Source organism: Chaetomium tenue, assembly GCF_020726465.1.
Source record: "Chaetomium tenue strain MPI-SDFR-AT-0079 chromosome Unknown F5144scaffold_3, whole genome shotgun sequence".
Taxonomy (NCBI): Eukaryota; Fungi; Ascomycota; class Sordariomycetes; order Sordariales; family Chaetomiaceae; genus Chaetomium; species Chaetomium tenue.
Window position 1 is genome coordinate 827173 of NW_027117331.1, and position 19180 is coordinate 846352.

General features: G+C 54.7%; 6 protein-coding genes across 6 annotated transcripts; 3 read left to right on the forward strand and 3 right to left on the reverse strand.

The window, feature by feature from the left end:
- Positions 1 to 825: 825 nt before the first annotated feature.
- Positions 826 to 3108, reverse strand: F5144DRAFT_529340 (uncharacterized protein; the record flags this gene model as incomplete). The annotated part of the gene is made up of 2 exons (XM_066786901.1): positions 964 to 3108; positions 826 to 915 (listed from the first exon to the last, which is right to left on the reverse strand). The coding sequence occupies exons 1-2, from the start codon at positions 2998 to 3000 to the stop codon at positions 826 to 828; spliced, it is 2127 nt and encodes a 708-aa protein (XP_066644327.1). The 5' UTR covers positions 3001 to 3108.
- Positions 3109 to 4161: 1053 nt separating this feature from the next.
- F5144DRAFT_546192 (uncharacterized protein) lies at positions 4162 to 4588 on the forward strand (the record flags this gene model as incomplete). Its single annotated transcript, XM_066787399.1, has 2 exons — positions 4162 to 4521; positions 4559 to 4588. 2 exons carry the CDS (start codon positions 4162 to 4164, stop codon positions 4586 to 4588), a joined length of 390 nt encoding a protein of 129 aa, XP_066644328.1.
- A 646-nt stretch (positions 4589 to 5234) lies between these two features.
- F5144DRAFT_610853 (nucleotide-diphospho-sugar transferase) lies at positions 5235 to 6492 on the forward strand. Its single transcript, XM_066791673.1, has 3 exons — positions 5235 to 5708; positions 5785 to 6106; positions 6387 to 6492. Exons 1-3 carry the CDS (start codon positions 5421 to 5423, stop codon positions 6455 to 6457), a joined length of 681 nt encoding a protein of 226 aa, XP_066644329.1. The 5' UTR covers positions 5235 to 5420; the 3' UTR covers positions 6458 to 6492.
- A 644-nt stretch (positions 6493 to 7136) lies between these two features.
- Positions 7137 to 8913, forward strand: F5144DRAFT_566104 (calponin homology domain-containing protein). The gene is made up of 4 exons (XM_066788536.1): positions 7137 to 7466; positions 7555 to 7626; positions 7698 to 7810; positions 7880 to 8913. Exons 1-4 carry the CDS (start codon positions 7453 to 7455, stop codon positions 8413 to 8415), a joined length of 735 nt encoding a protein of 244 aa, XP_066644330.1. The 5' UTR covers positions 7137 to 7452; the 3' UTR covers positions 8416 to 8913.
- Positions 8914 to 9205: 292 nt separating this feature from the next.
- On the reverse strand, positions 9206 to 11006 carry F5144DRAFT_566111 (uncharacterized protein). The gene is made up of 3 exons (XM_066788537.1): positions 10225 to 11006; positions 9983 to 10140; positions 9206 to 9881 (listed from the first exon to the last, which is right to left on the reverse strand). The coding sequence occupies exons 1-3, from the start codon at positions 10639 to 10641 to the stop codon at positions 9338 to 9340; spliced, it is 1119 nt and encodes a 372-aa protein (XP_066644331.1). The 5' UTR covers positions 10642 to 11006; the 3' UTR covers positions 9206 to 9337.
- Positions 11007 to 12992: 1986 nt separating this feature from the next.
- Positions 12993 to 14502, reverse strand: F5144DRAFT_644591 (pectate lyase-domain-containing protein; the record flags this gene model as incomplete). The annotated part of the gene is made up of 4 exons (XM_066792852.1): positions 12993 to 13618; positions 13676 to 13971; positions 14034 to 14163; positions 14229 to 14502. The coding sequence occupies 4 exons, from the start codon at positions 14500 to 14502 to the stop codon at positions 13467 to 13469; spliced, it is 852 nt and encodes a 283-aa protein (XP_066644332.1). The 3' UTR covers positions 12993 to 13466.
- Between the last annotated feature and the right edge of the window lie 4678 nt (positions 14503 to 19180).

The following is a 19180-nucleotide window of genomic DNA, read 5'->3' on the forward strand; positions in this document are numbered from 1 at the left end:
ATATTAACTGTCGACCGGAAATGTGGCGGGCTCAGCCCAAGGGATGAAGTCATTGGCTTGCAGCGTGCAGACCAGCCCGGTTAGGGATAGCGAGGGAGACGAGCCTCCTTTGTTTCAACGTCTCGAATCGTCGTGGGTCCGTGAAGGCTGTCGGCCCTCGGATCCCGGCCGCCCCTTGGCCGTGGGGCGTTGGGCGCGTACGAAAAATGTTGCCGCCGGGCCTGTTTGGCGTTTGAACAGTGGGAGCACTGGCTTGAATGTCTGGTAGGCAACGTTGAAGCGGCAGTTCGGGCCCGCTCACGGCTGGGTCGCTTGGCTCTTGAGCAATATCCCGCACTTCCAGCGAGCTACACAGTATGTCAGTCAGAAAAGAGCGGCTTGCGCCTCCTTTGGAGGCATCCTCCATCGCTAGAGCGGGACGCAGATAAACAAATGTTGCAAGACTCCAAAATATGACAACATGCGAAATATTATGGCAACATGCAATGAGAAACTAAAAGCAAGCCCCGCTCAAACAGAGACCCCTTGTATCAAAAATACAACACTGCCCGTACAGCCCATTAAAAGATCCAACCGACAGGATACCGCCTGTGCAATCCGGCCTCTCCAGCTCCTCGCAACATAAACAACCGCATTCTCCGGGTCCCGTAGAAACTTACAACACTCTCACCGCTCATCCCATCCCCCCCCTAATCACCACCTCCTTCTCAGAACCCCCCCGGCCCCCAACAACAAAACCTCTACCAGACCACAGGCCACAGACCACGTAGTTAAACAAATATCCACCACCTACCACCACACCCAATACCCACATATACACAGTACCTACCACCGCACCCAATACCCCCCCACCCCCCTAACCCGATCCCTCCCCCCCCCCACCACCCCCCCAACCCTCACCCCCACCCGATGCATCTGCCCCGACACCCCCCTCACCACACCACCCACCACACCACCCGCCACACCGCCCACCACACCGCCTGCCCTCGCGCGCATTTCACCACGCACCCGCTCGGCCACCCCTTTTTCTGCCTGTTGCAGGTCCAGTGCGGCTTGCACGGCGGGGGAGGTGGGATGCCAGTTGGGGCGGGCGAGGCTGACGAGGGTGAGGCAGGTGTCGCGGGCGTGGGTGTCGAGGGTGAGTTTGGTGGTGGGGGTTGGGGTGGTGATGGGAGGGAGGGCGTGGAGGAGGCCGAGGGGGAGGAGGTGGAGGGTGTGGCTGGTTAGGGTTGGCGGTGGTGTGCTGGGGGTGGTGATGGAGTTGTTGTTGGGGGGTGAGGGTGGGGGAGGGAAGTTGAGGAGGTGGGCTGTCACGAGTGGTTTGGGGGTTACGGAGGGCGCGGCCGAGGGGTTGTGTGGTGTGACGGTGATGATGGCTTCGTGCCAGACCGGGTCGAATATCGAAGCGGGTGGGCCTCGGGTGCTGTTCTTGGTTTTGTTCTTTGGGGGGAGGACCTGTGCCCAGCCGAAGTAGACCCCGTTGAGGCGGTATCGGATCTCATCTGGGACCTCGGCCAGGTTGGCGGTGGGTATGCCTAGCTCTGCTTGGCTGCGGCCGGTGCCGGGGACGACTTTGCCTTGGAACTGCAACGGGAACGGCGGTTCGGGACCTGAGTCGGGCCCGATGGGGAAGATGACGTTGAGGTCGACGGTAAGGGAGCGCGCGACGTGGCCTTGGTGGGCCGCAAAGTAGGCTTGGTCGCGCTCCGCGTCCCGTTCGGCGGACCGGTCGCTCAGCTCGTCGCGTACAAACCCACCGACCGTCTCGGTGATGAAGCCTGGGCGAACCTTGTTCATAACGCCTTCCACAGGGGCCCGGACGGGGGCGGTGTATTTGTTGACGGTCGTGGTGGCAACCATGGACGCCACGTAGACTCCCATTTCTAGGGGCATTGTACTCAATGAAGCACCGCGGAATACGCTAGAGTCTGTAGACGTGCTGGCAACTCGGAAGATGGGGCTGGTGCAAAGCGTCTTGCACCTGGATGAGCCTTCTTTGATTTCATTGGGTACCCCCTTCCCCGTGCAGAGGATGAGGCGGAAATATCCATCATCGGAAGCCTCGGGAACCCTGATGACATGCGTTTCCCTCACGATATGGGCCTTTTTCGGCCCTTTCTCCTTCAGCAGCTTCTTTGCAGCCTTGCCAATGTCTCTCTGCCAGGCGCGGTCCGTGTCGGCGGTGAGTTGATGTGTCTCGACCTGGTTCGACGGCGTCACATGCAGCCAGCTATCTGTGGCATTGAAAAATGCCTTGATCTTCATCCCGCTGTCTCCCGAGTAGCCCCGTTGCTGCAGCCATAACGTGCGGTCCGCGGGGAGGGGATGATCTGGCGAGCTGAAAATAGTCATTTCCACGGAGGTGCTCGGTCCGCGGTAGAAGATAAGTGGAGGGGAGTGGCGGAGGATGGTGTAGTGCTTTGTCGACTCAACCGGATGGGGGATCAGGCCTCCAGCAAAGTGACGTGCCTCAGTGAGGGCTGTCTGCACAAAGGTCCTCTTTCCCGCTCCTGCGCTGGCACCGGGGCCGAAAGTGGCAGCCGGAGTCGATGGGTGGCCATCGAACGGGCTTGGGGGAGACGACTCGGAGTTTGGTGCGAACCCGCCGAGCCGTGACAGCTCGGGCATGCTCTTCTGGGGCCGGAGGCGATGGCTACGCGGGATTTGCAGGAGCGGTTCCTGGGGTTCCGCAACTTCTGAGCCGCGGGAGACGGGCCTTGCCGGAGGTTGCACGTCAAGCCGCAACCCTTGCTCCAATTGCGGTCTGGGGCGTGTTGGGAGTGGCGGCGGCTTTTCCTCAAACACCCATTCTGACAAGTCTCGGTCTGGTGTGATGGGGGAAGTTGGCGCGGTAGTGCTGTGATTACCGGGAGTTAAGCCAGTTACTTGTACTGGAGTATTCCCATAGCGGCTGCCGGTGTGTAGCGGTTGCGGAGCCGGAATTGCATTATTTGCATTGATTGGCTTGCGCCGAATCTGCAATGGCGTTGGTACCTCCATCAGCTTTTGGGCACATAAAGTAGGTACTTAGATGCTTAGTCGGGCAAGTCCTGTTGGTTTCTTGTGAACCTGTCATACAAGTTCGTCGTCGACTCAACGGTTTGATGAACTTGGATTCGAAACCTGTCAGAACCCCTTTTGTCGTTACACAGCGAAGAATGTGGGCCACCCTGTCGAATGCAGCAGTTGTGGTTGACCATAATTTGCGGGTTTACCCCTAACCCTGAGCTACTCACATGGTAAATGAAATGAGCCCAAGACCGAAACGAGATTCGGGAGAGGAGACCCAGTGCCTAAGAGACGTGATTAAAGCCGAGTTCCTGTAGTGTTTCTGGAGTTACTAGAGGTAGGTAGGTAGTTTCGTACATAGCTTGGGTGGATAGGTCGGTGCTCCAGCGGATTCTACCTCTCGTTAGGAGGTAGGTATGTACCTGTCATTAGGTACTTTAACGGCAATGAAGCACCTGGCTCAAGTTGATAGAAAGGTTACCTAGACATTAATTAGGGTTAGTCGCCGGATTCGGTTGAAAATGTCAGAGAGTTGATGTGAGTCAGCTAATGCCCTTCATCCGCACCCCATCAATAAACAGCTTCTAAAATCAAGAACTGAATCTATCATTCTTTGGTTATACCGGAGCAAGGGACCAGTCCAGGTCTGCAACTTGAACACTCGGCAAGTTGCAAGAGACAGTGTGTCACGGTCCTCGCCCAGAACACGCACGATCAACCAACACTCGCATCGTGGCGTCTACGGAGTAACACGATGCTTTAATGATAGTTATTCATGCCATTGCGCGGACCAAAAGGTTACCTTATCAATGTTAATTCGGTACCTTGGGAGCCCGGCGAGGAACTTTCCAAGATTGTGTTTGTCTTAGTTATCTCCACAACCGCACGGCCGTTTTCCACCTCCCAGCCTGTGGGACCAAGGATGCTGACGCCTGTCTCGGGATTAACTCCTCGATCGTTGGTGGGTTGGCCAGGTAACGCGACAAAAGCAGCCCCCTTCAGTCTTGGCGTCGAGTTCAATTAAACTTGCGTTGGCTGCGTTCCTCAACTCCCAAAACTAAACTGGCCACGAAACCCTTCCACAGCTCACTCACCGACCGCATCCACTCATTCGAAACGAATTCACTCCTTCCAATCACGCTCTTTTTAAAAATGGATTTCGCCATGCAGATTGACAGCTCCCGCAAGCGATGCCGCGACGAGCCGGAGCTGCATGGTGCCAATGACCAGCACCTCGCGAAGAGGGCGCGCCAATGGGACATGGACGCGTCGACACGCGATTCCACTCCCAGCCTAGGCGAATCCACTCCCTCAACACCCGCGTCTATCGACGTAGACATGGACGACACTCCCCAACAGGCGCCCATCCAAGCGCCCACACAAGCGCCAAAGCCGGCGCCCGAACCTTTCCAGTCCGGCGGCGGAATGATCATCTCGGGATGGAACCAGAATCGCCGGGACCAGTACCTGCGCCAAGGCTACCCCCTGGCCTGGATGCAGAGCTCCATGCAGGTGCGCAATCATCTCGCTGTTTTCTAACCATCAAAAGGCGATGGCCATGCTGACTTTGGACCAGTGAGCTCAATTTATTATCGATCGATTCGCTGCCACCATAGGCTCGGAGTTGGGTTTGGGAGAATAAGGCTGCCAGGTGGTGCCTTGAGGTGCGATTTGAGGGCCGATTTGAGGTGCAATTGTGCCTTTTGTAATAGTTACATGTATTCTACCTGGCGAATGAGATGAGGCGTCGCACATTCCGAATGAGACGGGCTACAACAACCAGTCACAACGACTGCCCACATACCAATCCCACACAGCAATCTCGGAATGACAAGCCTGCCCGGCCCTTCCCGCCCCCATCAGCCGCGAGTGCGAGCCACAAGTGCATGCCACCAAATTATGTTGCCTCCGCCCGCTTCACCCTGAGTCGGTCCGCAAGTATAGCATCATCTTTGGTATGGGCAGGTCCCGTCGACTTGCTGATCTAGAACTGCCGTCCACTCGCCGGGGACCACACATCATCCCCTAGGGTGCTGTAGACTGTCTAGGCCTTGTCTGAGCTTGAACTTACTCGATCAGAATGCCAGGCCACAACCGGGGTTACAATTTGCAATTCTCCTACAAGTACCATAAAGTTTTCATGGCTATTACAACTGAGTCTTCCGTGCTTTTAAAGGAATATCATAAATCCAGGTTACTCAGCAAACTTAGCATTCGGCCTTCCCGTCGCACAAGACCACCCACCGTCATACCACCCCTCTTGAGCGCGGTCCGGCCTTGCAAACGCCGCTTCACACTTGCCACACTTGCTGAGTGCGAGAAAGCCCTGCACCAGCAAGGTATTACAAACTGTTTTCTGCTACATCAATTCAGGCTTTTATCACCCCGAGTCCAAGGGGTTACAAGACAAAATGGAAACCGAAACAACAGGGCGCCGTGTTTGGGCAACAGTGCTCTACGATCGGCTCTGTTTGTCCGGGGTGCTAGTGCTCGACTTTTCGCTGCGAAAGCAAGGCACCAAACATCCTTTGATAGTGATCATGACGAACGAAGCCGCAAGGGATGCAGATATCACCTCGGTGCTTGATGCTGCAGGCATCACCATGGTGTTTGTCGACACCATATTTGCCGAGTATCAAGGCAAGAGGTACTTCGGCAACTGGCAAAAGCTATCAGCCTGGAGCCTGACAGACTACGAGGTCCGTCGCCAACCCATTCCCAGACCAAACAGCCCAACCACTAAAACACAACCCCCCCACTAACCACCACCAACAGCGAATCGTCCTCCTCGACAGCAACCAACTAATCCTCCAGCCCATCGACAACCTCCAAACCACCCTCTTCAGCCACGGCCTCCTCGCCAGCGGCAGCGGCGACCGCAACGACTACATCGCCGCCGTGCTCACCGCCCCCGGCCACCCCCACCCCAGCACCATCATCCTCCACCCTTCCCTGGCCCAATACCACCGCCTCCGAAGCACCCTCAACGAATTCTTCTTCTCCCGCGCTAACGAGCAGGACGTGCTGGTCATGGCCTACCGCGGGCGTGTGGCTTCGCTGCTGCCCGAGTACAGCGCGCTAGAGTCGTTGGAAGGGAGTGTGTATGATGGGGCGCGGGTAGGGTGCGGTTGTATGATCTTGGGAGGCCGTGGGAGGAGGGGAGGGAGGGGAGGGCGCCTGTGGGGGAGTGGTTGGATGCGTGGAAGGGGGGGAGAGGGGAGTGGGTTGGGGATGGGGTGTCGGGGGTGGGTTTGGATGATGGGAGGAGGCGGTTGTGGGGGAGGGTTCTTGGGCCGATGGTTGGTGGTGGGTTGCGAAGGGCGCTTGGTTGGTTAAGTTGGATGGGAAGTGGGGGGTGGACTTGACTGGTAGTTAAGTGGTGAGGGGCCTCCGAAAAATCATGGTTGATCGGCTTCAAGTTGTGGTATTGAAGTGTCGGGAAGCTTGATTTACACAAGCTTCTGTTCTCATCCAAAATAGAGCACTCCCTTTTTTATTCTCCCTTTCGTGACAATCGCCAACATTAACTACGCCAGTCTACGAGCCACACGACTTGCAACTTCACCAGTAGGTCATTGTGTTTGTCACTTAGAGGCTTCCGAATACTGCGCTGGACTCGGCCAGGCTCAAGTAGGTTGTCATCAACCTCATCGATCATCACTTTGGTAGCCGTCACAACTTTCAACGCCGTCTTGAAATTCGGGCTCAAAGAAATATGTATTACGGTTTTCGTCTAAACAAAAAATGCCAGCTCTGGTCCTCTCTTGACCGCGCCAACTCTTTGCTCGGCGACTCATCATAATGGTATAACTCCCGGATAACGACTTACGAAGTACAAGTCTTGCATCGCAAGGGGTTCGGATTCAGGTCATTGACTCATATTGAGAGCGGCGTGCCAAGGTCGCCAAGGAGATGAGACTTCCGCCGATGCCGACCGGAAGTGGAAGAGAAGATAGTTTGCGCTTACGAATTCCTGTCGTATGCAGTTATTTGGAAACGCTGTTGGGATTTGTTAGCGATCGTGACGAGCCGTAAACTTGGAGTTGTGTGTTGAAAGCGAAAGCAGAAAGTAAACAAGTCGCCGTTGTTAGGAGAGACAAGAAGGGGGCCAGGCGAGCAAGGAACTCTTCTGCTTCTCACGTGCCTTCGCTTAACGCACGGGCCAATCAATATTGCATCACCCTTGAACCCCCACCATGGTTGATTGGCCGACGCCCGATTTTCGGTTCTGATTTGGAAGATGTCAACTGGCGGCGAATGGAGAAGAAAGTTCCTCCCAATTTATCACACCTACCGTCGCTGCCTGGACTCTGCTGTTGTTCTGTTCTAGCAAACCTCGCCCCTTTCCACCGCACCCTTCCCTTCGTTTGCGACTTTGGCCACGGACCCTTCATCGCAATCCCCGCGTAATCCCGCGCAACACATCCCCAGCATTCAGTCAAGATGGGCGAATCTCGGTTGGTTTCTACCCGATTCCCGCAGAAGTCGACGACGCGCGCGATCGACACGCTCCGGGACGCAGACTGACAGGCAATCCCTCGACAGGCAAGAACTCGTGCAATGGCTCAACAGCCTCCTGCAGCTCAACATCACCAAGGTCGAGCAGTGTGGTACCGGGTAGGTCGCCAACCCCTCCCCCGCATCGCGGTCGCGCAAAAAGTTACTGACCATGCAAACCACCACAACAGCGCCGCTCTCTGCCAAGTGTACGACAGCATCTTCCTTGACGTGCCCATGTCGCGCGTCAAGTTCAACGTCAACTCCGAATATGCCTATATCCAGAACTTCAAAGTCCTGCAGAGTACGTTCGCCAAGACGAGGCCCGCGTGTTGAGTTGGAACCCATTGCTCACAAATTCCTGCTTGGGTAGACACATTCACGAAGCACCGCGTCGAGCGGTCGATCCCCGTCGAGTCGCTCGTTAAGTGCAAGATGCAGGACAACCTCGAGTTCCTGCAGTGGACAAAGAAGTTTTGGGACCAGTACTACCCGGGCGGCGACTACGACGCCGTTGGCCGACGGAAAGGTGGCGCTCTGCCCGCCGGTGGCGGTGCGGCCCCGCGGGCGGCTAGTGGCGCTGCGCGGCGCCCCGGCGGCACCACCCCGACCACGGGCCCTCGGGCCGGCGGCATCAAGGCGGGCGGTGCGGCGAGCGCGGCCCTGCAGCAGGAGAACAGCACGCTGAAGGAGACAGTTGTCGGGCTGGAGCGGGAGCGCGACTTCTACTTCAGCAAGCTCCGCGACATTGAGCTGCTTGTCCAGCAGGCCGTCGACGAGGACCCCGAGCTGGAGAAGCCCGAAGACGGGCTCGTCAAGCAGATCCAGACTATCCTCTACTCGACCGAGGAGGGCTTCGAGATCCCCGACTCCGCGGAGCAGGTGGTGGACGACCAAGAGACGTTTTAAGGGGCCGCGAGCTCTGACAAAGGTGGCGGGAGGGGTGGGAGGCGCGAAGGGGATGAGGGAGTTTGGTGGAAGCTTTGAGGAGGTAATTATCGGGTTACGGGCACGTCCCCCCGAAGCACATGATGCATATGACACGGAGCGCGGTCGGTAACGACTGAGGGCTTATCTTGGGATGGGGTTGCCCTTCTATACCCCGCACTTGTCTGGTGCTGCGGCGCCGCCACCCTTTGGCTTTTTAGCATAGCCCGCGCGCAATTAACCGTCTGCGAGAACATGACCGTGGGCCGTTGGGATTTCTGGTGCTTGATGTTGGCTTGTTCTTGGGGTGCATGTGTTGTGGCCGGCGGAGATAACGTATCGTGGCCAAAATGTAAGAGAGGGGCGTTTGGGACTGTGTTTTTTTTTGACGTGCAGGACTATGGTACGTAATCTTTCCCATACACAACCACAACACCGTTAAATCTATCAGTCTGAGAGGCACTTGATCGCTCGAGAAAACAGATATCCATAAAATTTTGTTTCTTTTTTCGTATGTGGTAACTACCCCAAGCGAGCTGACCCGGGCTCGCCGGGTTTGTAACCCTAACCCTAGTCTAAATGATTTAACTCGCAATTTACCACCTCCACAGCCGTATTTAACAGCGTTTTCGAAGGAGCTAGTTCTGTGTCGCCGCATGAATATCAGTTTGAAAGGAATTGAGCAATGTACATGTGATACATTCAACGATATTTGACTGTACTGATGGATCTGCCCGAGGGGAAAAGAAACAGATGTGAATTGGTAGGGTTGGGGTTATGTATGGGAAAAGTCACGTGTCATCCCCCAGCTCGAACGATATAAGCGCACATGAGACAGACGGAGACCACTCTCTGCACGCCGCGCTCTGCGTGCCCTCCAGCCCGTCACAGGTACCTGCCTTAGTCACGGCCCGGAAGTTTCATCAACCCTATTCCACACGTTAGCACTGACAAGCATCTCAACCCCCCCCACCCCCAACGCACCACCTCCCGACGTACCACCCATTGAATAAGAAGGGAGAAGGGGGGGGGGACGTAAAAGGACAAGCAAACACTCACAGCCATCGGTCTGCTCGCGCACGGTCTCCTTAATCGTGCACTGATTCGCCACACTCATCGCCTGCTTGGTGATCGAGCCACAACCATCATAGAAACACTCCGACTTATCCATCGCCTTCTGCAACGAATCCCCCTTCCAGCCAAACATATAATCCGCATGCGTGCCTCCGGCCGTGCCTTCGAAACTCCAAACGAAGGGGTTGGGCTGTCCGGACTGCCAGAGCGAGTTGAACTTGGTGGTGTCCCACACCGTTTCGTACGTGACTTGCGGCATGCGCACCGGGTGCGAGGAGGGGCAGGCAGGCGCGTTCATGAACCCGTCGTACTGGATTGTGTTGTACATGTGGGACTGGTGGTCGGGGCTGTCCAGGTTCTTGCCGTCCCAGCAGCTGGGGAGGGGGGAATAGGGGGGTTAGTTTGTTGAGTAGGTGGGAGAGGGAGGGGAGGAAGGAAGGAGGGGTGGATGGAGGGATGGGAGGGCTAAACTGACGCGGGGAAATGGTGTGTGGTAAAGATGCCGCCCGAGCAGGGCCCCGTGGGAAAGTTGTCCAGCTCGCGACCTCGGTTCTGGCCCTGCAGGCACTGGTAACGGAGGCCGACTTGCGGCTTGCCGCTCACGGTTGGGCTGCCCACGGTCATGCGGAAACCCTAGGTAGGTAGGTATTCGGGGTTAGAAACCTGGGACGGTCGGTCGGGACGAGATGATATCTGGAAAAGGGGCTGGAGAGTTACCGGTTTGAAGGCCGTGACTTTCTGCTGGTTGAGGTTATCCCTCGACAGGTCGAACTGGGTGTAGTAGACGGTGAGTCCACCCTGGGCGCCCTGCGAGCCGCCCAGTAGGGGCTGGACAGGGAGAACAGGCACGCGGTGGTAAGAGCCGTTGGGGTGCTTGAAGTACAAGTGGGCGGTCCAGTAGTTCGAAAAGTCATCAGCCATCTGGCAGGTTGTGCAGGTGGCCCTCGCGCCAACATCGCCTTCCATCGTGGCGTTGAAGGCGTTGCCGCCGACGATGTGGTGGACATGGGCGGCCGGGATGGCGCCCGGCTGGACGACGGGGTCGAGACGTTGAATGGTCAGGGTCGAGCAGGGGAAGCGGAGGCCGGCCTGAACAGGCGCGATCAGCGCGAGAGCTGCCGAGAGGGTCTTCATGTTGACGGCTTATCACAATGTTGGGTTTGCCAAGTCTGGTTTTGGAAGAGTCCTGGGGAGAAGAAGACGGAGGCTAGAACCTTGTTCCTTTGCTTCTATTGCAGCTTATATATAGCTCCCAGTCCCCGGCTCAACCCCGTCTCTCCCGTTCTCGGCATTTCGAGATTTGGGCTTCCATGCACAAGCTAGAAACCTGAAATGCTGCCTTCATATACGGTGGCGAGTCAGCGACGGGTTGATAATGAAGAAGACAGAACGTGAGGCCGGAAACCAGCGAATCGGCTCGACACCGCACCACTAGGATCCTTAACCGGTGGTGTGGTTATGCTATATCAGCGACGGCAAATACCAAGGCGACCGTTCGGATGCCGGCAAATGTCCTTTCAAGCTTCTCACTGCTGCGGGGAATATCACACCCTTGCTCGGTAGGCTCCGGCTCACCCCAGCCGCCAATAGGGGTGAGCAGGGTGAACTGCGGGTGAGCTCTTCTCTCAGAGGATGCAAGAGAGGCGGTAAAAGCACACTGGTAAAGTTGCTTCTTTTAATTGGACTAGGTACTCCGTCTTTTCCTTTTTTAGGAATCCCCGGGACACAATAATCGATATCCCCATCGTAGACACCCCATATTAGAACCAATAGCAGACAACAATGTTCTTATCGCCCTTCAAGGTCCACTCCTCTTCCCACCAAGTCTTCCTCCCGGCCAACGATCACCAATTCCTCCAATAGCCTGCTTACAACACTATCGTCATTTTCAGAATGGTCCTATACCATTTATCCTCCCGGCCCTGATATAGCTTGTGATGATCAACATAAATCTTGCGCGTCTTTCCAGGTTGAGTTGCCGAGTGAATGATGTATGGGTATGGTGATTCCCTCTCCACAGGGTACCTATGTGAGCCCTAAGTTCGTTATATACAGCGAGCCCCTGTTTACAAGATGCTGGAGTTCTACCCATTTCTACAATGTTATTAGTGGCTGGTGAGGTATTGGGTCAAATCCCGATATGGCCGATGATGGTGTAGTCACTGTCGAAAAGTCCCCTCCAAAAGAGTCCTCTCATTCTTTGCTAAAACTTATACGAACTTTGGCAATCACCACTCTAACAGTGTGAGTGGCAACCGGATGTAGCGTGTAAGTCGTAACTGGATTTGTCGTGGGAAGAGGTCCTGATGCTACCTAATCTTTAAGCCTTCGAAGTTTCTAATTTTCGATAGCCTGTCTAACTAGTTGGGGGTAGCCTTGGTCTAATGGGAGGCTACTTTCCTATTTGTCGTATGCTCTTTCTTTTCATTGTCGTGGAAGGTTTCTTGGTTGTGTCTGAAACTCCGGCGGGTTCTATGGGGCAGGTACGGGAAAAGCTTGGGATGAAACAGGAGTCGTATTCTAGTCTGGTATGATCGACTTTGGCGAACTGTCGTTCGAATGTGAGTAATGCTAATACTTTAGCTTTTGAGCAAAACTTTTACAAGTGGTCGGTCGTGTCGTAGAGTGCTGCTCGAGGCCTAGGCTGCTTAGCTCTCCCCCCGGTATACGCCGAGTGTCGTGTCCTCCAGCCAGCCCAGCCGCTACTCCGATGGTGAGGCACATAGAGTTCGGCCTTCCAGCACTGGATATTGGTGGTGTCAGCGGTATTGGTGTTCAGGACCCGTGCGATGTTAGTGCTGATGTTAGTAGGGCACGCCACACAATGACATAAACTTGGCGGTCTCTGGCCACTGCCAGGAAATCTCTCATGTTATACTCTCGGCACGGCAAAATACAGGATTATGGTCGGGATACGGGTGTTACGCTCCCTTGTTATTGGGCACCATGAAAACAGACTGGTCAAGTTGCTTGTTTTTCCTAGACGATACCCAACTTCCACGGACATTGATACCTGAGCAGGAAATCAAGAAAACATACGGAAAGAAGTAAAAAGAAAACAAGAAAAAGAAGAAAGAAAGAAAACCGAGTGAAATAAATCTAATAAAAGAAATCGAGTCAAATAAAAAGTACCTAGACTTCGGGCTTTCGAAGAGCTTTCTTTCGTTCTTCTAGTCCAAGGTTTCGACGGTATCTCCGCTTGGAGTTCGGCTTTTTTTTGGAGCAGAGAGTGTCAGCCAACACACAGCCACACAGGTACCTAAATATAATTGGACTCCTCTGGGGAGGGGTGTGCTGAGCTCACCTGACCACATACCAAGAGGCGATACGCGGCATTTAAACGTCTCTCTCGTGCTCATTCCAATCAATTTCAAATTTTAGAACCCAACCCATACATACCCTTAGTGATTAAAACAATGTACAATTATAGGGTAAGAAGCTACCTACATTTCACCTGTATCCAGGCTAGAGCTCATTACCTAACCGCCTACCTAACTGTGTGTATTTCCTTATAGGGCTCAACCACCACTCTCCACATCGGGGCTTATGTTACTCACGCCGGCTTCGGCCGCACATGGGAGATCATCGCTATGCCAAACGCAACGACGGTTCAGATTCGGGATATAAGCACGCTTCAGACGATATATGCTGAGAACCGTGAGGTTTACCTAGTGTGACCGATACATGTAATCTATGATGATCTCCTCTGTCGGAGGTCGTTGGAGGGTGGCGAGCATGGCAACACAGTGCGGGGTAGCAACATAATACCAACATCGGGTACATGTGCCCATGCGAGGGCAATCCTGGATAGCATGGCAACATATCAAATCCGAAGATCAAACCCTAGAATGACCGCAGAACCTTATTTTTTTCTCGTGTTCGAAAGAGCCCAAATCTAGACCACTGCCGGAGATGGGGTTCAACCCCCGCCCTCCTCTCATCCATGATCCATCCCTCTCTTAGCACGTCTCTGTGAGCGAGGTCACGAAGCACGAAACATCGTCAGGGCCACTCCCGAGCTTCTCCGAGCTACCGTCACCCTTCACGACACCCTTGTATCTGTCGCACGACTTGCCATCGGTTTGGCACGAGTTCGAGATCTTGCAGGTATCTAAGCTCAACGTTAGCCCAACGAGTTCTGTACGTCCTTAGATCTGACCGAACTTACCGCCAAAGTTGCTGTTGATCCCGCACAGTGGTCCGCCGTCCTTGGCAACCACGCCGTCGATGATCACATGGCGCGGCCCTCCATTGGCAGTGCAGTCACCGCAGCTCCGCATCACCTTCCCATAATCCTCGGCATAGAAGTCTTTGATAGACACGGTTCCGCGGCCGTTGAATTGGAAGACCTTGTCCGAGGCTCCACGAGCCCCGCCGCCGATGACGTACGAGGTCTTGCCCTCGGCCTGCTTGAACGTGGCGGCGTCTTCGCAGACATCTTCCCACCACACGTTGGTCAGGGTGCTATTGATCACACAGTTAGTGGGACAGCTGGAGTTGAAAGCAGGAATTTTAGGTATACGGACCAAGCACCCCGGCAGTGAATACCTTCACCCTGAGCCTTGCCAATGACCACGTTGGAGATGCTTCCTCCGTCCTCAACGATAAACATGGCCGCATCCTCATCCGTCTCCGTCTGGCCCTCGCAGGTGTCGGCTGTAAGAAAACATAAGTTGGTGGTGTGTCCGTGTCCAAGCTCTAGAGTCCACACTTTTGCCTACGGTTTCGGTTGTATCTCTTCATGCCTCCGTCGAACGCCCCGGAGACGACCATGGGGGTAGGCAGGGCGGTCTCGCCGCTGGCTGTCGGGAAGGTAGTCGTCGCCGCACCGGCCACGCCTGCGGCCGCGCCGGCAAGGGACATGGCGAAAATAGTAACAGACTTCATTTCGAAGAGGGTTGTAAAGGACTTTTGACTAGGCGGGGTTGTTCTTCTGATCCGATGACAACTCTGCTGTGCTAGGAGAGCCGAGAAGAAGCCGCCTGTCGTTGCCATTTTTATAGTATATACCTGTATTCTTTCCTCGATGCCAATGTTTTTCTTTTGGAAGTAGTGCAAAATCTCATTGGCGGGAAATTGGGCTTCGTTTGTTCGAAGCCATGAGAAGGGTAGCTAAGAGTGATCATCATTCCTGCCTTCCTTACAGGGTTCGAATTTGTGCGGAGGACCGACTCTACGGGGCCGGAGAATCCCTATGGGGTTTGAATCCCGTGCCCAACATGAGTTTAAGGGTTCATCGTTAAACCTAGTTACTTTGCAGTATGCTAAAGCTAGGTACTTTGGTGACATCCAATTCTTGGACTCACGGCCCAGGGTTGTCTGTGTAAGTCCCTCATGGATAACCGCGGCTGGCCTTAGATTTAGTTGCTACACATTGGACAGTTTTGTATTTTTTTTTTTGAAGTGAATGTTTTGTTAGAAGGAACTCCCCGCCTATCAACGTAGTTTGCACGGGATCCCCGAGGCTGGATGTATTCAACCATCACTCGGAATGCCGACGTTAAAAGCAAACTCGAAGTTTGGGCCAAAGTCTAGATACCTGTAGACTTGGCTCACACACCCGAATTCGCAGGAGCCATGCAGGCTAGACTGCAATATCCCTGCCTGAAAAGGTCGCTCTTGTGCGGTTGGCTCCTTATAGTTCGTCCATATTATCGGCATGATTAGGTTATGACTAGGGTGTAAGGTAAGGAGGTGATCGACAGTCGTTTCGACTTGAGATTTCGGTATGGGGAAGGTTTGTCCGTCTTGGAATCTCATAGGCGGGATATCTGGCTCCGGCTTCCGTTTCATGACAAGACTGCCACGGTATCGACTTGGAGCAGCACCCCCCCCCCCCCCACTCTCTGGCCAAAAGAAAAGCCGATCTTTAAGTGGAGGTGCCGCCGAACCCTTGGACTGACTACCTAGGTAGTTACCTACCCAAGGGAACGAAAAGAAAGCCATGAACACTCAAAGTTTAGGCACTTTTTATTTAACTCGGTTTCTTTTATTTAATGGATTTATTTCTCCATTTTATTTACCTCTTCTTTTTCTTAGTCTTCTTTTTACATCTTTCTCTTTTCTTAATTCTTTTATTACTTCTTTCTCTTTTTTTGGGTTTTCTTTCCGTCCGGAGCAGAACGGATTCACCCACCACGGGCGGTTGTGCAAAACTCTTTGGACTTCTCTCTCCGTGTTCTTTGTCGACCCTCAGCAAACAGGTACGGTTCAAGCTCTCCTAGCCGCGAGGCTACCGATTTAACCCCCTCCGCTTTTCTTCAAAGCGACAATTTTAGATGGCCAGACGCACCAGCACCAGCACCACCGCCATCACCCCCCGCTCTCCCAATTCCCATTTCTAGGACTGGGGACCCAAACGCCCTAGAAGGCAGGTTTTATATTTATATCGCTTTAACAATCGGTCGTCCTCTTCAGTGTATCAATGAAGGTTGCTTTGCGTTGCTTTGGCTCCCTTGACCGTCACCTCTGGGTTGTCTCTGAAGTTTGCTTTGCTATGCTTTTGCTCCCTTGAGCCCTTGACCGTCATCCGAGTTCCCTTGACCGTTACTTATATATAATTTCGAAACTGATGTGAATCTAACGGGAATGTTAGATGATGATGTACTCGACTGGGCTTTGGAGATAATCCAGCGCACTGCCCGAGCTGCGTCCCTCCGGGAATCACAAGCCAATAAATACTATACTGGGATTCCGGACGACTATATTGACTAGGAAGCTTTCACAGCACCCTTTGTTTATCGTGTGCGTGGCTGTCAAGGCTATGACCCCCCCCCCCTCGCCTTCGCTCCCCTTCGCCTCCCCCCCTCCCCCTTCGCTTTTCCCAAACAAGGTATCAAACTTAGGCGTCATTGTAACGGCCCATCTCGCCCTCATGATGTATGTGGTCTCACTTCACTCACTATAGTATCTCTATTAACTTTAATAGCTTGTATTACTAGCATCGAGAAGAATGGAGTTTGAGACGGAAGAGGAGGAGTTTACTCCTTTTCATTCATTCGCTTGGACCCCCCCCCCCCAGTATCCTTTCGGACACCCCCCGGGAAACCGAGTCGGAAAGGGAGATCCCAGACACCCCCCAATGGGATAGTGCCACCGAGTCGGAGGTGGAACATGAGACGAAGGCATCCACCTCGACGCCGTCGCCGTAGCCGAGCACAAACGGAGCCTATTCAGGGAACTCTACTCCAAAGATGGAGCCTGAAACGAGGAAGAGAAGGGGGGCTCCCTTTGGCCAAAAAAAGCCGAACTGGAAAGGGGAGCAAGAAATCAAAAAGACAAAAAAAAGACGAGGAAGTAAAAGGAATTAAGAAAAGAGAGGATAGCCCGCTGACCTCTCCATTCCGGAAGGGCTCAGGGTGACGTTGAACGATGGCGCTCTGGTGGGTGCATTGGAGGCACTGGGCGTATTGGCCACCAACAATATCAATAGCGGGACCCTGCATTCCTTGCTCTGTTGATATTGAGCCGTTTCCGCGGTGAGGCGGAACAGGAAATATTATTATTATTCATACTCCGCTATGCCCTAGGGCGTGCCGGACCCTCTGCTATTTAGTGTACAGGAAAACCGTGCCCTCCCGGGCCGGGTGAAAAACCCCTACCAACAATCAAGGAACGATGCGTTCTGGTGAGTCTACGTATACAAAGAGAGGAGGCCTCCTGGCCTCCGAACGGGGGCGCTTCAGGCCGCCGTTTCCAGCTCGAGCCTCCTGGCCAAGCTGTACATCGGCAGCCTCCCCGAGTCCATCAGCCAGTCGAGGATCCTCCTCGCAAGCCGTGCAGTCGTGGGATTGATACCGTGTAGAACTGAGTAAAAGTCCCGTCGTGTCCGAATTCCAGTTCTCTCCCATCTTCGAGTCAACGGTGGGGCCAAACACCACACTACCAGGTGTTCGGCAGTCTCTCGTCCCTCGCCACACTCGCAGGCAGGCGTCAGAACCTCTGGGACTTCCCGTGTAAACAAGTAGTCCCGTAAGCCTATTGCTCCCGTCCGGATTTGAATGAGCAGTGAGCTTTTCGCCTTGCTGAGACCGTCATGCCTCCTTAGGGTTTCGTTCCGGAATAGCGTCTCCCGCTGATGGTCAAAGTCGTCCGCCGGCCTGGTGATTGCTCTGCCGTCCCGTTCCTTTAACCACCTCGCTCTCCAGGCCTCTTCTACTGCCTTGTCCGTGTCTATGGTTCCCCCCGTCCAGCGCATGATCGTGCCCGCGGCTCTCTCTACCGCCGTGGGCCCTTGAGGTCTCAAGGTTCGCGGTCGGCCCCTGTTGCCCCTCCTCGAGCTGAGTCTCTGCTGTATCTTGCGGCAGGCGGTAAGGACAACGCTCCCCGCCGTCTTTTTGCCGCCTTGGCCGTCGTCCAGATCGGGTTGTTGGAGTCGGTTTTCGAAATCTGCAAGCCGTTTGTTTAGGTATAAGTCCAACGGTGGTACCCACGTCTCTGTCTCGAGGTTACGGATGGGGGTAGACTTAAAGGCTCCCGCCACAATCCTCAGGCTCTTGTTCTGGGCCTTCCCGAGGGCCTTGGTGATGCCTTTCTTCACCGGTTCGCCTCCCACATCCGTGGGAATGTGGAACGACGATGCGCCATAGGCCAGCGCTGACCGGATGCACTTTGTGTACACTTCTCGCGCTTTGGCTAGACCCAGTCCCCACGTCGATGCCGCTAGCCTCGACAGGGCATAGCTCTGGGTCCTCAGCTTCTTCTCCACCGCCGCAAGGTGGGCTTTCCAGTTGAGCTTCCGGTCCAGCCAGACTCCCAGGAACCTGGCAGACTCCTTCGGTCTGACGGGGCTGGTGCCTCCCCCTGGGTTAGTGAGTTCCAGCTGGTTTGTCCACTGCCGTCGTCCCTTGTTGAAATGGATCAGTTCGCTCTTTTCCGGGGCGAACTTCATCCCCCGACTGTCCGCCCATCGCATGCATGTTTCCCACGCCGCCTCCAGTTGCCGGACATTGGCCTCGGGGTTTCGACCAAACACCAGGAGGTTGGTGTCATCCGCAAACCCCGTTATAGCCAAGTGAGGGTGCTCGTCTTTTAGCTGCTTGTATAACGAGGAAATATAGAGGATGAAGAGAACAGGGGAAAGAGGTGAGCCTTGGGGGACCCCTGCCCGAATTGCCGTCGGTGCCGCCGTCTTGCCGTCGAAAAGAAGGGTGGCCTCTCGACCAGTCAACCAGTCTCTCGTCCAGAGGACCAGCCACCTCGGGTAGCCCATTTCTCGCAAAGTTGCTAGCAGTCGGGTGTGGTTGACCGTGCCAAAGGCTCCTGAGATGTCCAGTTGCAATAGGGACGCCGCACCCTTCTGTCTCCACGCCTCCTGGACCTGGGCTACTACTAGCCGGACAGCCAGCTCTGTGGAGCGGTGTGCTCTGTTCCCCATTTGTTCATCTGGTACGAGGCCGTTGACTTCTGCAGTTTGAGTGACCTTCCTGGCGACCACTGACTCTATTACCTTCCCTAGGGTTGGCAGCAGAGCAATGGGCCTGTATCCCCCCGGGGTCTGATACACCGGCGGAGCCTTTCCTGGTTTCGGTAGTACTACAGTCTTCGCCCTCTTGAAACGGTTCGGGAACCATCCTAGCTCCAGACACCTTGTCGCCAGAAGGGCCAGCACTTCAGCTAACGGTGCTCCGCACGCCTTCAGAAGGCCCATCGGGAGCAAATCCTCGCCTGGCGC

What these genes read in the sequence shown, in the direction of transcription:
- F5144DRAFT_610853 (XM_066791673.1), top strand. Translation starts at nt 5,421, where the DNA reads ATGGAAACCGAAACAACAGGGCGCCGTGTTTGGGCAACAGTGCTCTAC. An exon ending in GGAGCCTGACAGACTACGAG is followed by an intron (nt 5,709 to 5,784) that starts GTCCGTCGCCAA and finishes CACCACCAACAG; the next exon opens with CGAATCGTCCTCCTCGACAG. An exon ending in GCTAGAGTCGTTGGAAGGGA is followed by an intron (nt 6,107 to 6,386) that starts GTGTGTATGATG and finishes CTGGTAGTTAAG; the next exon opens with TGGTGAGGGGCCTCCGAAAA.
- F5144DRAFT_566104 (XM_066788536.1), top strand. An exon ending in GTCGAGCAGTGTGGTACCGG is followed by an intron (nt 7,627 to 7,697) that starts GTAGGTCGCCAA and finishes CCACCACAACAG; the next exon opens with CGCCGCTCTCTGCCAAGTGT. An exon ending in GAACTTCAAAGTCCTGCAGA is followed by an intron (nt 7,811 to 7,879) that starts GTACGTTCGCCA and finishes CTGCTTGGGTAG; the next exon opens with ACACATTCACGAAGCACCGC.
- F5144DRAFT_566111 (XM_066788537.1), bottom strand. Translation starts at nt 10,641, where the DNA reads ATGAAGACCCTCTCGGCAGCTCTCGCGCTGATCGCGCCTGTTCAGGCC. An exon ending in AAGTCACGGCCTTCAAACCG is followed by an intron (nt 10,141 to 10,224) that starts GTAACTCTCCAG and finishes CTACCTACCTAG; the next exon opens with GGTTTCCGCATGACCGTGGG. An exon ending in ACCACACACCATTTCCCCGC is followed by an intron (nt 9,882 to 9,982) that starts GTCAGTTTAGCC and finishes CCCCCTCCCCAG; the next exon opens with CTGCTGGGACGGCAAGAACC.